This window comes from Musa acuminata, chromosome BXJ1-3 (genome assembly GCF_036884655.1).
Source record: "Musa acuminata AAA Group cultivar baxijiao chromosome BXJ1-3, Cavendish_Baxijiao_AAA, whole genome shotgun sequence".
NCBI classification, from domain to species: domain Eukaryota; kingdom Viridiplantae; phylum Streptophyta; class Magnoliopsida; order Zingiberales; family Musaceae; genus Musa; species Musa acuminata.
Window position 1 is genome coordinate 2,622,307 of NC_088329.1, and position 16,216 is coordinate 2,638,522.

Genomic DNA, 16,216 nt, shown 5'->3' on the forward strand with positions numbered 1-16,216 from the left:
CATTTTTAGAAAAGTTTATAATAGAAATTTGGCACCTACCTATTATATAGTAATACTATCATCTCAAATAGATGAACAAATTGAAGATGTAAATAAAATCTTGGGTAATCTGCTACTACGATGCTTTGTTATAAAAAGACTAAAACAATAAGATCTCATGCTATCTCGTGCTAAATTTGCTTATAATCACTATCTAGATATTGCTAAAGTACTTGAATCATCTTTATCAAGTTCAAAGGAAGAGGATTTTGTGGTTACCATGATAAAAATTCATAAAGAAGTAAAGAAGAAACTTGTAGCTAGCAACCAAGCTTATAAAGAAAAGACATCGTGTGAAGATCTTTGAATAAGGAGATCTTGTTTGGGTTTCTTTTGTGAAGAGAGAATAAATTTCACCAAAAACACACACTAAATTCAAAAAAAATTTAAAATTGATCGAGTTCTTAAAGAGAATTAATGACAATACTTACAAGATTGAATTTTTCTCTTAATGTTCGCACTTAGGATTTATCAATTTATCGTAACAATAATAATGATAACCCATGGATGAGTTCTTCCTTACTTACGTTTAACACTTAGGATTTATCAATTTATCATAACAATGATGATGATAACCGTGTTCTTTATCACTTGAGAATGATGATGTAATGAGCATTAAATGCTACAAGTTTTTAAGACAATAAATTTCAAGTTCAATCGTATCAAATTTCAAGAAAATAATTCGTATCTTGAGATAATTATGAAATTTCAAAACTAATATGTATGATACCAAATTTAATATGTATTATGATTTATATTTAATTTTAGTAAATTATGACTCATTAATTAAATGATAAAGGGATTCTTATACTAAGAATCAATAAAATCTTATTAAGTTTTTATATTTTGAGGTAAAATTTTCTTTATCGTCCGTATCTCATTTCTCTCTCTCTCTCTCTCTCTCTCTCTCTCTCTCTCAAGACCGCAGGCCAAAGGAACCGATCGTAGTGGTTTTAACGACGCTCACCAAACCTCTATTGGATTCCTGCGAAATCAGATTCCAACTACAGTTCTCATGCACACATCCTGCAAGCGTTGGTTTCAAAAGATCAAAGAACAAGTTGACGCCTTGGATTTGCAATTTACTGCTAATATGGAGGAGATAAGAACCAATAAATATGTGATTACATTCGGTGTTATTTCGGTGTAATTAATAGGGAGTCAGATAATCCACAAGAACCTGATGATGATTTCATTTTACGATCAGTAAACGGAACGATTAATTGTCTTGTGTGTTTTGCAATCCCAAAGACACACGAGAGAGAGAGAGAGAGAGAGAGAGAGAGAGATTCGGATTCAGGTACTTTGGTAATTTTCTTCGTATTCGGATTCAGGTACTTTGGTAATTTTCTTCGTATCGAGTGGCATTGGTCAAGCAAAAGATGCGATCCAACGAGTGCCTTCGCGGCTGCTGTGTCTCGTCTGACCCACCACAAAGGATCGCTTTGTCTTCTTGTTGTCCTAAATAAGGGGCCCGTATGGAATCTGGCGGGACCCGGTAATGAAGGCCTGGTGTTAAATTACATTTTTCCTGTATGGTATGTCGGCCGAGTCAGGGGTGCTGCACTACGCTTTGCCGCTCTTGTTTCTGACCACTGACATCGTCGCACGTAATAAATCACATTAAAGAATAATACCACGGCTCTTTTATTCCCCGCGCCCTCTCGGATTGCGAGCTCTCCCCTTTCTCCCTTTCCACGCCTGCCTCCCATGTAACGATATTTCCGCCCTCAGTAACCCTGATTTCGACGAAGGAAGCGCAGCAAAGGTTCGATTTTTCCTCGAAACCCGCGACTCGACTCTGTAATTCGAACGTTTTTGCCTGCAATCTTCGTTCGGTTCGGGCCGAATTCCTCGTCGTCTTCGGTTCTTTGACCTTCGGAAGGATTTGGGATCTTTGTCGAAGATTCCGGCGGTACGTTGTCACGTTCTCCGAGATTGGTAAATGATCTTTGTTGTCGTAGATTATTTAGTTTTGGTTCGAATACGGAGGAGGAGAGCTCTAAATTGGGGTCTGACGACCCGGAAGAGTATAAGGGAAGTGAAACCCCAGAAAAGATGGCTTCTTTGGGTGAAATAAAGGTGGAGCTCAATGGAGAAATGGGCCACGAAGAGCCTCCTCGGTTCGTTTCCCCAATTGAGATAGGTGGTGGAGATCCAGCTCGGGAGGAGAAAGGGTGTGTTTCTCCAGCGGAAGATATTTCCTCTCCTGGGGCCGTGAAGGCAAACGAAGATCCACTCGCGCGATCACATTCGAATCCGGTGGGATCTCGTTCGGGTGAAGCGACCCAGGTGGTGCCGTCGAAGCCGGCCCCTTTGAGGGGTTATGGATTGAAGAGGAGGAGGAGAATTAGGAGGGATACGAACAAAGATGTAATAAGCAATGTTGATTCTGCTCAGATTCTGGGACGCAGGCTTTCACACGCGGAGCCGTCAAAGGCTCGTGATGATAACAAGCACATGAGCGATGGAGAGGGTGAAGGTAAAGGTTCAGCTGCTTCATTGGCGTCGATGAACATAGGAGGCACTCCTTTTCTTGTCGCCCCCACCTCATTAGATCCAGAGCTCGATTTCTTAGTCACGGCTTCTGGTTTCAGTATAGGCATAGACTCTGAGAATAGTGATGACCATAGTAGTAAGTCATCTACAGCTGCAAGTGCTCCAAGGCTGCCGTACGAAGCTATTGGTTTTGGGAGGGACAGAAGCAACACAAGGATTGGTGGTGGAAAAGGATCAGGGCATGCTGTCCAACAAAGAGGCCAACGGGCAAAAGGAGGCAGAATCAATACTGGTAAGAAATTTAGAGAAAATCGAGTTAAGAATGAGATGGAGAACTCCTACTCAAGCATTGAATCTGACTTGATGAGTTCAAATATGGCTTTTGTGCGTGTGGACAGCATGGGTAGTTATGGGAAGCAGAGTGAGAAATCTATCAACTTTGATGGTGAACAGAGTGATGATGCTAGGCTAAGTGGGGAAGTTAGATCAGGTTTCTACATTGAGAATGGGAAAGTTGGAGATTCATCAAGAGAAGATTTATATGCGCATCTGTCAGGGGAGGAGAATAATACTAAAAGTGAGAACAGCCAACCAGGGACAGATCTTGATTCCTTTCTTGAATCAATTGTTTCTCTCCAATCGATAAAAGAAGCACTTGAAAATGGTATGCTACTCTGTCCTTATAACAATGATCAGTATGGCTTTTTTCCCTTCTCCCTTTCCCAGCGACCTTTGTCGTAAAAATTTTAGAATAGTTTATTAAGTTTCTGTATCCTTTGGTCAAGAACTTTGATATTTCATGTTCTTTGTGATCAAACATGATTCATTTAGCCTATTTAAAAGATATAGAGCTTATTCTGTCGAGTATTTTTTTTAATTTGTTTGTCATTGTGCCCTGGCAAATGTAACCATAAATTGATCATCAGCAACTGTTTAGGAAAATGTTGCTGAATTTGAGCCAATTTTAGATTAAAATGTTCTACAAGAAACAAGATAGATGTGCTAATATCTAGACTGTCATGAGACTTTGGTGCAGATCCTTCAAGAGACCTGCAAATAGGACGATCCTAGTTTAACCTTTGATGCGCAGAGTGATACAACTTAGCTTTCTTATATACTCAATAGAGTCATACAGGTTCTTTCTAATGGACTCATGTTTTATCAAAGATATATTAGCTTCACTTCATAGCCTTTAGTGTTGCTTTAGATCCACATCTTGTAATTTCTGATGACTATTGTTGGCCTTTATAGAAATTCCAGACTTATGCTATTGTTTTTTTGGCTGAAATCTCTCTTGATTATGAGTGAGTATCATGTTGTGAGCATCCAGGTTCTTTTGGGTCATAAGCAAGGGATTTAATTTGAGCTTTTTAAATACTTATTGATTACATGAATTTTTTTAATCTTTTTTTGTTCTTTTGCATCTTATCCTGTGGCTTGTAAATAGACGATCCAACAAATTTCAAATGAAATAAGATCAAAATGATCCACGGTTAGGATCTTAGCCATGTGTGTAGATTGTGATTCCAGTTGCCCCCATAGGTATCTCTTTTGCATGTGTTTGAGTAACAAATAGTGCAGATTTTCCCAGTTTGCATGGTGAAGTTGCATGGCAGGATTACTTGTATAAATGTTCTTTCCTTGCTTTTTTTCATAATAACTTGTAATTCATATCGAAGCAGTGAAACATTTACACAGTTATTGACTATCACCTAGGAATTTGGACAATACTGATGATGTATCAACTCATTTTTCTGGGATTTCATGTTGCTGAAATGTATATGTGGTCTGTTCTGATTTTGTCTTAGGACTCGGGTTCTGTAATTGTTTACATTTCTCGTTACAATTTGATATTCATGATTCAGAAGAAATATCCATTATGTCCCACATGATGGTGCCTAATGTGTTCTTTTTGTCTTTTTCCGAATTTTGATGTCGATGATAAAGTTATCTATTTTTATGGCATATCTACAGAAATCCAAAATATTGGGGGAATTGCAAAAGACACAATATCTGATGATTCTGACAACCAATATGAAGAAACAGAAGGGACTAGCTCCCCAAGTGTCGAAGCCAAATCTGCTGAACTGAACCAGAAGATAGGGCATCTGGAAGGCAAATTAGTTGAAGCAGTAACCAATGTCAATGCCAAGGAATCAAAAATACTTGAGCTTGAAGCGATCCTCAAGAAGAAGGAAAGAGAATGTACCAATCTTTCATTCCTTCAAGAGAAGTGCAAGGTGATGGAGGTTGAGCTTTCAAACCTGCTCGAGAAGATTATAGAGGCAGAAATCGGGTACTTGGTCATGACAAGAACTACTCAAAGTTGGAGTGTTCTAGCAGAAGATCACATTTCTCTTCTTGAGGAGCAGAGATCTCCATCTGGGGATCCGTCAAAGATGATGCTTATGGTGAACAGTGCTGAAAACAAACCTATGATGTTAAGAAGAGGAGCGGAGGAACTAGATAAGGATATATCAGTGACCCAAGAGGTCTTGAGACTGCATGGTAGAGTATTGAAGTACTCTCTTTGTCTTTCTATCGAGACGGTGATACTGTGTATTGTCTTCGTCTTGTTCATCATGCAATTATTGCCGTCATATAACGGTGTCACTCCCACGTAATTTTAGAGGAAAAACCCTGTGTACCTTCCATGTGTTTTAGGATATTTCTGTGTATTTAGTTCTAAGGAAAGATGAATTTAATCATTTCCTGCCTAAAACTTTTTTGAACCCTTGAGTTAGGGATCTTCGTCTAAAGGAGTAGCATTTCTATATAATGTTTATAATGTCTGTCAATTGCATATTTTCATTGTATTTTTATTAAGCTTTTGGTGAGAAAGGCTCACTGTGTTTATAATGTTTATAATGTCTTTTGCTGCTTCAAGGTGATTATTATTATTTGGTCATGTTCATGACCCAAGTTTGGACAATAAAGCATTTCTTCTTCTTTAAATCAAAAGACTCATTGCATATTGGTGAGTTCATTTCTAAATTGCTTGTGTTTTTTAGTATTTTTATTTTGGTGCAACATTATTTAATTGGCTTATTTCTGAATCTGAGTGATAATCAATTTTCACTTTGAAATTCTCCATATATGTGTTCTGCTTGATATGGATATGAGAGGAAAGAGAAAACATAACGTGAAGATTTATTCGTATAATTATATATATATATATATATATATATATATATATATATATATATATATATATATATATATATATATATATATATAATGTAAAGGAATGAAAAGAAGAAGAAGAAAAACATGGTATAAGCAATTTTTTGCATTCGATAAAGAGAAGCAGTAGCACCCCACACCGATAAACACACCGTCATCACATCCCCATATACATATATGTATATGTATATATGATCCCGACAACAAGAAGACGTAGGTATATATATATATATGGGAAGAAGGTTCAACCAAAGAAATTGGGATCGTATCCATTGCTGGAGGTGGCAAGGATGTAGTAGGCGACGATGTGGCCGATGGATCCCCAAGCAAGCACGTCCACGATGTTGAACCCCACCGGATCGTTGGACTTGAGCAGCGCGGAGAACTCCTTCGCCCGGCTGTCGCCCGCCTCGAAGTGCGTCACGCCGTTCTGCTCCGGCAGGCCCTGCTTCGCCACGTTCTCGCGCTGGAAGTTGAAGAAGACGAACCTGCCCAGGAAGAGGGAGAGGCCGGTGCTGAGGCTGATGACCAGCGACGGGTTCAGCTCCGACCGGATCGAACCGGGTTTGCGGGCGCAGCGGGAAGGCTTGACGGCGACGGCCCGCGTCTGGGGCAGCTTGCAGGAGTCGGTCGGCTTGAGGGGTCGGAGGCCATGGAAGGAGGGGGTGAAGACAGTGGAAGCCATGGGGGAGTTTGGCAGGGAGTACTGTTTGTTCTCTCTCTCTCTCTCTCTCTCTCTCTCTCTCTCTCTTTTCTTTAGATAGACGATTGTGGTGGATGGCGTTGGCAGATATGACGATTGTGGTGGCAGTCGGGTGGGCTTGTGGCGGTGGCGGTGAGAGGTGTTGTGCGGCGGAGGATGGATGACAGGATTCGGCGGAGATGGCGTGGGTGGAAGTGATTGGCTGATGCCGGATAACATTTGTAGATTACACTATGTGGTGAATTTTCATCGGATTTCTTTATCCTTCTCTTTATATATATATATATATATATATATATATATATATATATATATATATATATATATATATACTTTGGCGTTTCGGAGGGCAGTCGAGACGTCCAGTGTGGGACCCATCCAAGTTGGAATATTGACTCCGTGTTGCGGTCAGACTTCAAGTTGAGAATGTTGAACGGCTTGCAAGCTAATCGATGGTATCGGATTGCGGCATGTCGACGAAGAGCAGTTCAACGACAATTCTTGCTGCATTTGCTGTTTAGATTCAACTGATCTGCCACAAGACTATTACGATGCGATCAACCTGCTAAGTGCACGTTAACAACTACGCAATTAACAAGTACACAGAATCCAATCTAATCACTTTTATATTGAATCAAAGATATCCAATATCAAAGTCCAAAAACCCGAGATTAAATTAAGAACGACAAAACACAAAAAGGAGCGCTATTACTCCGATTCAACGTTGCTTTGAACCTCGAGAAAAAGTAGCTGTTGCCTTCACTGCTACATGTAGTAATTTAGCTTTCAATGATCCACATATCTTAGACATGAGCAGAAGCTTTTTATGTGCTCCTGTGAGAGAGCAGAGCTTGACATTTTGTGCAATGCTTTTACACCAGATAAGTCTAGTTGTGCCGCCAAGTACACAATTCAAATGAATAGTGAATACTGTAGTAACTTTAGGTCTAATAGATAGTAGTCAGAGAAAACCTTTAGACGTCTATCCCTCATCAGTATACCATAATCCAAACTCGTTCTTCAAGCAATGCGCCAGTTGGTAAGACTTGTCATCGTATAGTTTGACGATGCTGATGATGGAATGGTTGGATGAAGACAATGGAACTCCACCGGGCAGTAACTGAGCCAGGATCAAGCATCAAACTGCAGCGTTACATATAAATTCCGTTACTGCATCCAACAAACAGAACTGGTGGACAAGCTCAAGATAAAGAAGAAAAAAGAAGAAAAGAAAACAGTAAACGGGAAATGACACATGTATTATCTATGAATTTTGCTCTTTGCTTGTTCTTTTTGCTTCTTTTACTGGACCCTCTAGTGTCTGGATTGGCATGCCAAACAATCAGCTCATAAGAGTTCTGTGCAGTTCGATCATCATTCCTTCCCCTTCTTTTTCTCTTTCTTCTCGAGAAAAACAAAAAAGATGTATGGAAGGAATTATGTCCTTTTGGTTTCGATCAGAACATCAGAAGTGTAAAGTTACTGTGTCACAAGGTATCAACAAAATTTTCTTCTCTGCACCAAAAAAAAACATGAAACCAAAGCCAGTCAGGATTAGTGTATAAATACATAGTAAATCATAATTGCAAGTTTAAAACGGAAGTAACAGAGTGATATGGAAAAAAAATACTATATATAGGAGCCACGATTAATTGACTAAAGACAGATTATCCACAAAGGGATCTTACATCCTACTAAGGTAAGGCAGACTGACTATTTGACAAATTTAAAAGTCTGAAGAATTGTTTGATGCAAGGTCAATGTCTGCAAAAGCAGAATAAAATAAATCAAACTCATTACTTGAAATGAATTTCACCCATTTATTTTTCCGTCTAAAACATATAAACTGAGACAATAAATATAAAAAAAAACGAAAAACAAAAGCCTGCTTTTGGCAGATAACAAACAGGAAAAGTAAGCCCACCAAGTAGCTAATGTAGTTAAAGTCGTGTTGCAACTGACCATCTATAATATGATAATGGTGTTTCTCAACTTACCCTAACACTGGTGTCATTTAGAGATTCTAAAGTTGCTTCGATCTCCAATTGCTTCATCACAGTTGATTGCAGTACCTAAATGGAGAAATTGAGATCAGATTAACCCGACCAAGAAATAACAAACAAATTACAAAGAAAAATTACGAGAAAGACAAATAGAAACAAGATACATATTAAACAGTAAGAGAGCTGCAAGGACTGAGCAGGACCAAGGATATCTCACATTATAGGCCAGCCATAAATATATCCAGGTTGCAGACTCATGGATAATATTTAGAAAACTAGAAACGTTTACATATTTGACAGAAAAACAACAAAATTAACAAATATAAAAGAAGATTTGTTCATTTATTATCCTCTATAAGATTGAAGGACTTCTGTATCCAAAAAAGTGAGACATTTTACCACACCAAAATATAACTTTGATGGAATGGCTGTTTCAAAAACATTGTAAATGCTGCACCAACCATGTCAAATAGAGAAACAAAGGCATCCAGCCAGCTCTAAGAATTGAATCATAACATTTACACTGGCTAAACTCTAGCAAAAAGTTCTTTCAAATAATTGCAGAAGTTAACGTGCAAAATGCTTGGATTTGGTAAGATATTAAAACTCAAATTTCCATATTTGAAAAACTAAGATATGAAATATCATCTCAAATAAAAGAGAAGACTGTGCCGAAAAACAAGAAAAAGAGAAGATAGGACTTACTTTATTTGTCTTGTGAAGATCAAACTCAACATTTTTTATCCTGTTCATTGAATCTAGGATTGCATGTTCTTTCTCTTGTGGAATCTCTGCAGGTTTGCGGCTAAGTTCATTCAATATCAACTCAAGCTTCTCGAGGCGTTCTATGTAAGGAGTGACTTTATCTTCCTTGACAGCTTCACTCACTATATGGTTATCAGGTATCAGGCTCGACACATCTGATGGATGAACATTCTCCAATCTCCTTTCTGGTCTCCTTCGAAAAATTCGAAGGAAGGATAACACTTTTACCAACAGCTTCATCAATGCTCTAGAAATATATTGTAGTTTTCCTTCTTCAGCATCATCCTTGATAGTATTGTGTCTATCAGTTGACAAGCCACCTGGAAGTATGAAAAATAAACATAAATTTTCCAAATTATCAATATTATGTAGGTCAACTTTAACAAAAGCAGAAAACAAGGACACTTAGTTAACATAAAGATACATTGCCAATAGAAGTCACGAATTTGCTTTTTATGACCAAATAGGGTTACTATTTTTGGTAAAGAGGGTGATTTTGTTGAAATAAAAATGTTGCATATGAATAGAATAAAGAATTAATTGATAATACCTAGGGAATTTGATGTTCCAGTGGCAAAAGCACAGCCATCATCTTTTATTTCAGTGGATGACTTCAAAGCAGATCCTGCTCCTTTTCCACCAGATTCTACAGGCTTAAAAACTGACACCAAATGTTCATCACGGCTGAAGTAGTAACCTGTTGAATCTGCACCTCTAACCTGTGAAGATAATGACAAACAAGGAAATTCACTAAGTTTTTTTAGTAATTATTACATCAATTGAAGAGCTTAAAATGAGAAACCACATAGTACATTCAAGAAATGCACAAAGCAGATAGAAGGACAAAGTGATTGAATATTAGTGAATGATTGAACATGAGCTGAAAATGATTATGGCTAAGCAGTACAGGAGCTAGATAAAATGGTTAATTTTGAGTATATTTTATGAGAGAAAGTTTGTGACATAGACCAGGTAACATAAAAAAATATTATGATACATGAATGTCTAAGATATATACAACTTAAGTTGGTTCCATTCATCTGTAACCTGTTTACACATCAGACTTTTACGTGCATCACATGGACGAATTTGGCCAGCAAAATAAATAGCAATGTCAAGTGATACTATTCAAACATGTCATCGTGCTCGTGATAAAAATAAACTAAAACATAATGATCTTTGGGAGAAAATATCCATTGAACCAGACTTTGGAGAAGAATAATAGGCCGGAAATATGAACAAGTTATGTAGTGATCTGGGAAAGGATTACACATAAGTACTTCTTAAATTCCCTAAAGTGATGAACCAATTGAAAAATTGAATGAAATCTTATCTTTGCAGAAGATCTAGTGAAGAAGTTTTCACAAACAAATAATGTATAAATAGGCAAAGGAAAAAAATGATAATCTTTGACAAATTTTTGACAGGAATATTCAGAATATGCATCTGCCTTTGGTCTCCTTCACTGAGGAAACATCAACTTAGAAGAATCTTTCAAAATGAACTATGATGCTTTCTTTAAATATAATTAATCCAAATAAGGTGAAAATGAAATCCTTATTATATTCCTTGCTGAAGTACCATTTTTTTTCTGTGCAATTATCTTCCGAGTATGAATTATCATGCTTACCATAATATCATGAAGCATTTCCAACACAGATGGAGCTGGTAATTGAAAATTCTTAATAGTTAATACTGACTATTTATTTAGCAGATACATCAAACTCACTTCTTCATTAACTGGGGCTAAATGAGTATATTCAGCAGTGCTAAATATGACAGGAGAACCTAGATCGTCAGCATCAGATCCTGATTCAGCAGTTGACGTATCGCTGTTTCTTCTCTGCCATTCATAGATATGAAGTCAATATAGCAATAAGGAGTGGTAGATCATCTACAAAGTCAACTACAGATAATTATTAGCAATTCAGCATCCTGCCTTTAACTGATGTCGCATACGATAAGAGGCATTGGCCTGTTCTCCATCAGATACATGTCTGATTTCCCTAATACATGCTGCTCCAACACTATTTACAATCTACAGAAAAAAGAAGGGTCATAGATCTCTCAGTTGATCAAAACAGTTGTATTACCATGGCAGAGTTTCACCATAAATAAAATGTGATATCACATCAATAATGACGATGAGATTCTTACCTTCATTATAACTGGGTCATTCCATGGTCCTTTATTAGATCTGAGGCACCCTCCTTCACTGTAGCAAGTACATGAACCACCTAGGAATTCTGGCAATTGGCTGGAAGTAAAAAAGAAAAACACAATTAATCTGCTAAGCAAACCCCAAGAGCATGAAATGACCCACCAACCTGGAGTCGATTGCTTCAAGAAGTTTACACTGGTACCTTGTGCCTAGTACCTGTACATGGCATCAACTATACCTATCATTCAGAACAGAAGCAGAAAGACAAAGTAAATGACATAATTCTTCAAAAGAATTGAGCCTACATGTATCTTTGAAGTTGTTTTGGGATCAAGAAATCCTTTTACAGTATTCCAGAGAAGCTTAAAACCATGGCCAGCATTAACTATGAACATTTGGTGTAGCGTCTGCAGAAAATTAAACAATTTAAGACCTTCCTCCAATATTAAGTGCTACGTAAGACAAATATCTTACATAAATTTACCTCGGGATAGTAGTCGCCATCTATCTTATGCATGTTAAGCAAGAGATCCCTTGCTGTCTTGCTGAAATTCTTCAAGCCCTATAATCCACAGTGGTGAATAACAGGTTCAGAATATGCTAACACCAAGATCACAAGAAGCAACTCAATTGATGGTTGGAGGTAGAGTAATGCAGAGGTGGGCAATACATGTAATTTTAGTACAGAACTAGCCATATCTTTTCTTCATTGCAATTAAACATAAGAATGATATAGGAACAGAAGCTAACATTTGAGATCCAAAATAGCCAAGATTGCATCTCATTGAGCTGGAATAATTAATACCAAAATATTATAACAGTGGTAAATACTCGATAAAGTTTCAAGCCTATGATAACTCTATTTGGGTGTCAACAATAAAATATCTACTTGACTCACATTTACATAAAGTACTGTTGAGAACAATAAATTTGACATAGCATCTTTATCCATTGCCTCATGATAGCATCTATAAACGGTGAGAGTTTAATTTAATGGATTGTTGGATATAGAATATGTTTCTCATATATGGAAAAACATTTTACTCTAAAATTAAAGATGAGACATTTTATTTAACATCAATGATTATCTGTGTTCATTGACTCCAATTTCTTAATGCTCTTTTGCACTTGTTAACATCTCATTTCAAGTCCTAGTGAGAGCAATTAAAGGTACCACATGCTATCTTTCATAAAACATCACATGGAACATGTAATGGTCTATATGTAACCTCATTTTCTGAAGTTTGTTTTCATCATATTCTCCAGCATCTTCTAATAAAACTATAAGAAGTGACAAATGGGGGCATAAATGCTACATCATTCTGGACAGAGCCTATGTTACGGCAGGTTAAGACCATGCAATATATTATTTGAAACATGTGCGCTTCTATCTACAGCACAATAAAGAAACCTTGTGGGAAGGAATGCAAGCGACATACCACACCATGTACATCTAGTATTGTTGTCGCTGAACCAATATGCCTTTTGGCAGCAAAAGAGCATGCAGGAAATTTCTCATGCAGGGCTCTCTCAAACTCTTGCACATGATATTTTAAGTAGCGATCTATTGTAGTTATGTGCATAAGCTTATTGGGCTCAACTTTCCCAAGTCTCTCAATGTACACAGGCCTTCCCTCCTTATCAACTCCATGGTAACCCTGAGGATAATAGTGCAAAACCTCCTCCAGCTCTTCAAACTCAAAGTCCTACAGTTGAACAAAATTTAGTATCTCTATCAGATAGCATTCATAAGAAAATGAACTCTTTGAATATACTCATGATTTAAGGTGAACTAATACACGTGATGAGTCATGCCTGACATCCATCTCATGCAATGGAAACAATAAAATGAAATAAAAGTTTAATATGATAAGATTATGGTTGCATTTGAAGTTACATGCTAGGTTTGGTTTTTTTATGAGCATGCCATTGATTACATTTCGTTGCACACAACTTATATAGGAAACTGGTGCATTTGGTGGAGGATTTCTTGTGGATGGATTTCTTCAGGCTTTGTTGTATCCTACTAACCAATAGACAATTACCATAAATGGCTCAATCAAATATCTATGTGTATTCATGAGCGGCATTACATGTGATTATGTCACACTCTTTTGATTTACTTACATGTATAATAATACTTGGCGCATGTAAAACTGCTGCATGGTCTGTGAAGATAACCTTACCTCCAGAATCAAGTCTGTTCCAAATTCTTCTCTCCATCGAAGCATCTCAGCCCACATCTGGATTGTTTTCTCAAAGTCGAACCTCCTAGCTTTGAGGAATCTGCATGAAATAAACAAAAGGCATAACCACAATGTTATAAAATAAGCATATCATACATAAAATTCCACATTTTACAAATATGTCATAGTTAAAACTGCAAACAAGGGGGGGAGGGGGGGGGGGGGGAAAGACCACACAGTAAGTGATCAAACTATTAGAAACAGAGCTCCTAACCTGAGTATCGTATGATAATCATCATGTTTATCAGGCAATAGTTCCTTGGCAATGAGTTCTTGCCGGAATGCATGAACTGCTTGCTCCTCCTCAGCATCTCTCACATCCTCGATTGAAAATGAAGGAACCCTGAAATCAACTTTCCTCTTACCTCGCTTCTTCAGAGAATGAGAGAATTTAGTGGAAGCATGCAATGCTTTCTTCCTAAGAGACGCAATTCTTGTTCTTCTGCGCTCATCCTCGTAGTTCTCCACATCAGGCCTTGTTTCTTTTCTTTCATCGTAAGTAAAAGATCCCTCAGAACATTCTGCAAGGAAGAACATTGTACAAGTTGAGAAGCAGGAAAACTAATCAGTTCCATGTATTCATTTGAGATTTCTGAAGGCCAAACAAACCACCTACCTTTCATTTTCTCAAAAGTCATAAGAGGAACCTTTTTCTCAAAACTCGGCCTTCATATGTGTTTAACTGCAACTGATTCCTACAAATGAGAATCGTAGGTCCATACGCTGCTGTTATATTAACAAAAAATTCAAGAAAAGAGAAAAAAGAAATCGGACAGAGAAGGGAAACAAGAAAGAAAAGCATGATACTCTTCGATCATGAAAACTTTTAGAACTGATAAATACTATAAAATACAACAAAAAAGAACCAAGATGTCATCTTTCTAACGCTCTTATCGTTCCAACTCAAGACAACACAGCGCACGATAGATCCACAACAAATCTAGAGATGAATCGATCGGTAAAAGGAAGACAAAGCATCAGTTACCTCGGGGAGAGCTCCAACATCGCCGAGATCCAGCCGCAAGGAAACCGGAGTGTCTACCGAAACAAGTTTCCCGGCACCTGCATTTGTTCAGAGGTCATTGAAGTCGACGAATTAAATCCCCTTCTCAGACCGACACCCGCCATAAATATCCGTTAGCCCCATTCAAGATCCAATTAAACCCAAAAGCGATTCTCTTAAAGCCAATCTGACGAAACCACTCGATCACCCAATCCAAAATCCAGGAGAAGAGAACCCTTCCCACTCCCCACTTGCTGATCCGAACACCCCAGAACCAATCGACACAATCCAAGATCTCGATTTACCATGGCAAACCAGCTATTGATCGTTACCTCTTTAAGGCCTCCCGACGCGGCAGCAAAAACCGAGATCTGAGATCCCACCGCAGAGCGAATCACATAAATCACAACAACAAAAATCGCAGCAGGCTTTTGGCGTCGGGCAGAGAGGAATTAGTTAGGATGAGTTTAAATCGCCGATCCGTTTTGTTAGCACTTGCCTATAAAAACGGGCGCATAGGAAATCCCCATGCGGTAAATGTATACCTAAAGATAAATGATCTTCTGTTTTACATGCACTTGGTCAAACACTCGCTCAGCCGAACACCCCCGTTCCATGGATGCCACGACGACGTGGATTCCAATATCATCCCTGTCGGGTAAACATCATCGCTCGTTTCGACTGTGAGCTCCATAAATGCTCCGAGTGACATCTAAGTCACCGGAGGCCGCCAATGGATGGATCGGATTCCGATAAAATTAGAAATTCTCTCCGATGAATTCTGCGGTGGTTAGCCCAGTGGACACGGAAAGAACACATCTTTGTACCTGAATTGGGCAAGAAGCTGCCATGAAAGGGAAGTACTGATGCATAAAGGCTGTTCGATTAAGCCAGCATGGGTGAGGTGATGATTCTTTCTTTCTACCTAAATCGACCAAAAGCTGCTTTGGCAAGGGGAAAGTGAGGTGACGAAATCAATTTGTGGTTGGTTTCTTTTGCCTTTGGAGCTTCACGGTGATGATGAGTTAATATGTTTTATAATATAAGATATTCTTGCAGCAGACAGTGGTGTAATGGGGAAGGCAGAAAGCATGATTTCGATGCATGAGGCTCCTGTCCCTACATGAGCTGCAGAGGTTGAAATGTCTATCAGATGATCCCCGGCGAAGAGATTAGAATATTGCTATCGAGGAAGATTGAGCTTCATTGTGTCTCTCCGTCAGCATCACTGTTTACTTGCATGCTTCAAGACCAAAGTGAGCATGTTAAGGTTGAATCGATCCGCAAATTGCGGGATGTATTGATGCAAGCCACCCCCTTCACAATCATAATTCCAAACGCATTCTTGTCCTTCTTCCACAAATGCCATGCATCTCATGACCACATCAGGGAGTGAGGTATTGTACTTTCATCTTCGGGGTTTACTACTACAGCAATGGAAATCGTTGTTACTTTGGCTTGTGTGGATGGATTCCGATCGTCGGATGTGTGGTGTCCGCCGATGCTACGGCTCTGCACAGAGATTCCTATCGACAACCAAATAATAATAGAGTTGCAACAGAGGAGTACTGAGAATGTCAGCGGCGGTGCTGTAATAATGTGACTGGAAGATGA

General features: G+C 38.4%; 3 protein-coding genes across 8 annotated transcripts; 1 reads left to right on the top strand and 2 right to left on the bottom strand.

The window, feature by feature from the left end:
- The first annotated feature begins 1,708 nt into the window (after window positions 1-1,708).
- Window positions 1,709-5,246, top strand: LOC135616610 (WPP domain-interacting protein 1-like). The gene is made up of 2 exons (XM_065115977.1): window positions 1,709-3,202; window positions 4,513-5,246. Exons 1-2 carry the CDS (start codon window positions 2,098-2,100, stop codon window positions 5,160-5,162), a joined length of 1,755 nt encoding a protein of 584 aa, XP_064972049.1. The 5' UTR covers window positions 1,709-2,097; the 3' UTR covers window positions 5,163-5,246.
- Window positions 5,247-5,809: 563 nt separating this feature from the next.
- LOC135616616 (photosystem I reaction center subunit V, chloroplastic-like) lies at window positions 5,810-6,481 on the bottom strand. Its single transcript, XM_065115985.1, has one exon. The coding sequence runs from the start codon at window positions 6,404-6,406 to the stop codon at window positions 5,966-5,968; it is 441 nt and encodes a 146-aa protein (XP_064972057.1). The 5' UTR covers window positions 6,407-6,481; the 3' UTR covers window positions 5,810-5,965.
- Window positions 6,482-7,029: 548 nt separating this feature from the next.
- LOC135581756 (phosphatidylinositol/phosphatidylcholine transfer protein SFH13-like) lies at window positions 7,030-15,469 on the bottom strand. 6 transcript variants are annotated; one of them, XR_010488421.1, is made up of 18 exons: window positions 14,935-15,467; window positions 14,585-14,661; window positions 14,216-14,294; window positions 13,814-14,120; window positions 13,540-13,639; window positions 12,793-13,059; window positions 11,838-11,915; window positions 11,659-11,760; window positions 11,520-11,569; window positions 11,350-11,449; window positions 11,132-11,230; window positions 10,922-11,035; window positions 9,743-9,911; window positions 9,133-9,512; window positions 8,422-8,496; window positions 8,113-8,188; window positions 7,680-7,939; window positions 7,030-7,567 (listed from the first exon to the last, which is right to left on the bottom strand). XR_010488421.1 is itself a non-coding variant. In XM_065116029.1 (17 exons), exons 3-16 carry the CDS (start codon window positions 14,235-14,237, stop codon window positions 8,138-8,140), a joined length of 1,914 nt encoding a protein of 637 aa, XP_064972101.1. In that variant the 5' UTR covers window positions 14,238-14,325; window positions 14,585-14,661; window positions 14,935-15,469; the 3' UTR covers window positions 7,030-7,939; window positions 8,113-8,137. The 6 variants fall into 6 exon arrangements, 5 of the variants coding, with proteins under 5 accessions (XP_064972101.1, XP_064972089.1, XP_064972074.1 ...); XM_065116029.1 differs by having other exon boundaries at window positions 7,030-7,939; window positions 14,216-14,325; window positions 14,935-15,469; XM_065116017.1 differs by having other exon boundaries at window positions 7,030-7,939; window positions 14,216-14,281.
- Between the last annotated feature and the right edge of the window lie 747 nt (window positions 15,470-16,216).

What these genes read in the sequence shown, in the direction of transcription:
- LOC135581756 (XM_065116029.1), bottom strand. Translation starts at nt 14,237, where the DNA reads ATGACTTTTGAGAAAATGAAAG. An exon ending in GATTATCATACGATACTCAG is followed by an intron (nt 13,640 to 13,813) that starts GTTAGGAGCTCT and finishes TATTTCATGCAG; the next exon opens with ATTCCTCAAAGCTAGGAGGT. An exon ending in TGGAACATCAAATTCCCTAG is followed by an intron (nt 9,513 to 9,742) that starts GTATTATCAATT and finishes TCATACTTCCAG; the next exon opens with GTGGCTTGTCAACTGATAGA.
- LOC135616610 (XM_065115977.1), top strand. Translation starts at nt 2,098, where the DNA reads ATGGCTTCTTTGGGTGAAATAAAGGTGGAGCTCAATGGAGAAATGGGC. An exon ending in AAAAGAAGCACTTGAAAATG is followed by an intron (nt 3,203 to 4,512) that starts GTATGCTACTCT and finishes GCATATCTACAG; the next exon opens with AAATCCAAAATATTGGGGGA.
- LOC135616616 (XM_065115985.1), bottom strand. Translation starts at nt 6,406, where the DNA reads ATGGCTTCCACTGTCTTCACCCCCTCCTTCCATGGCCTCCGACCCCTC.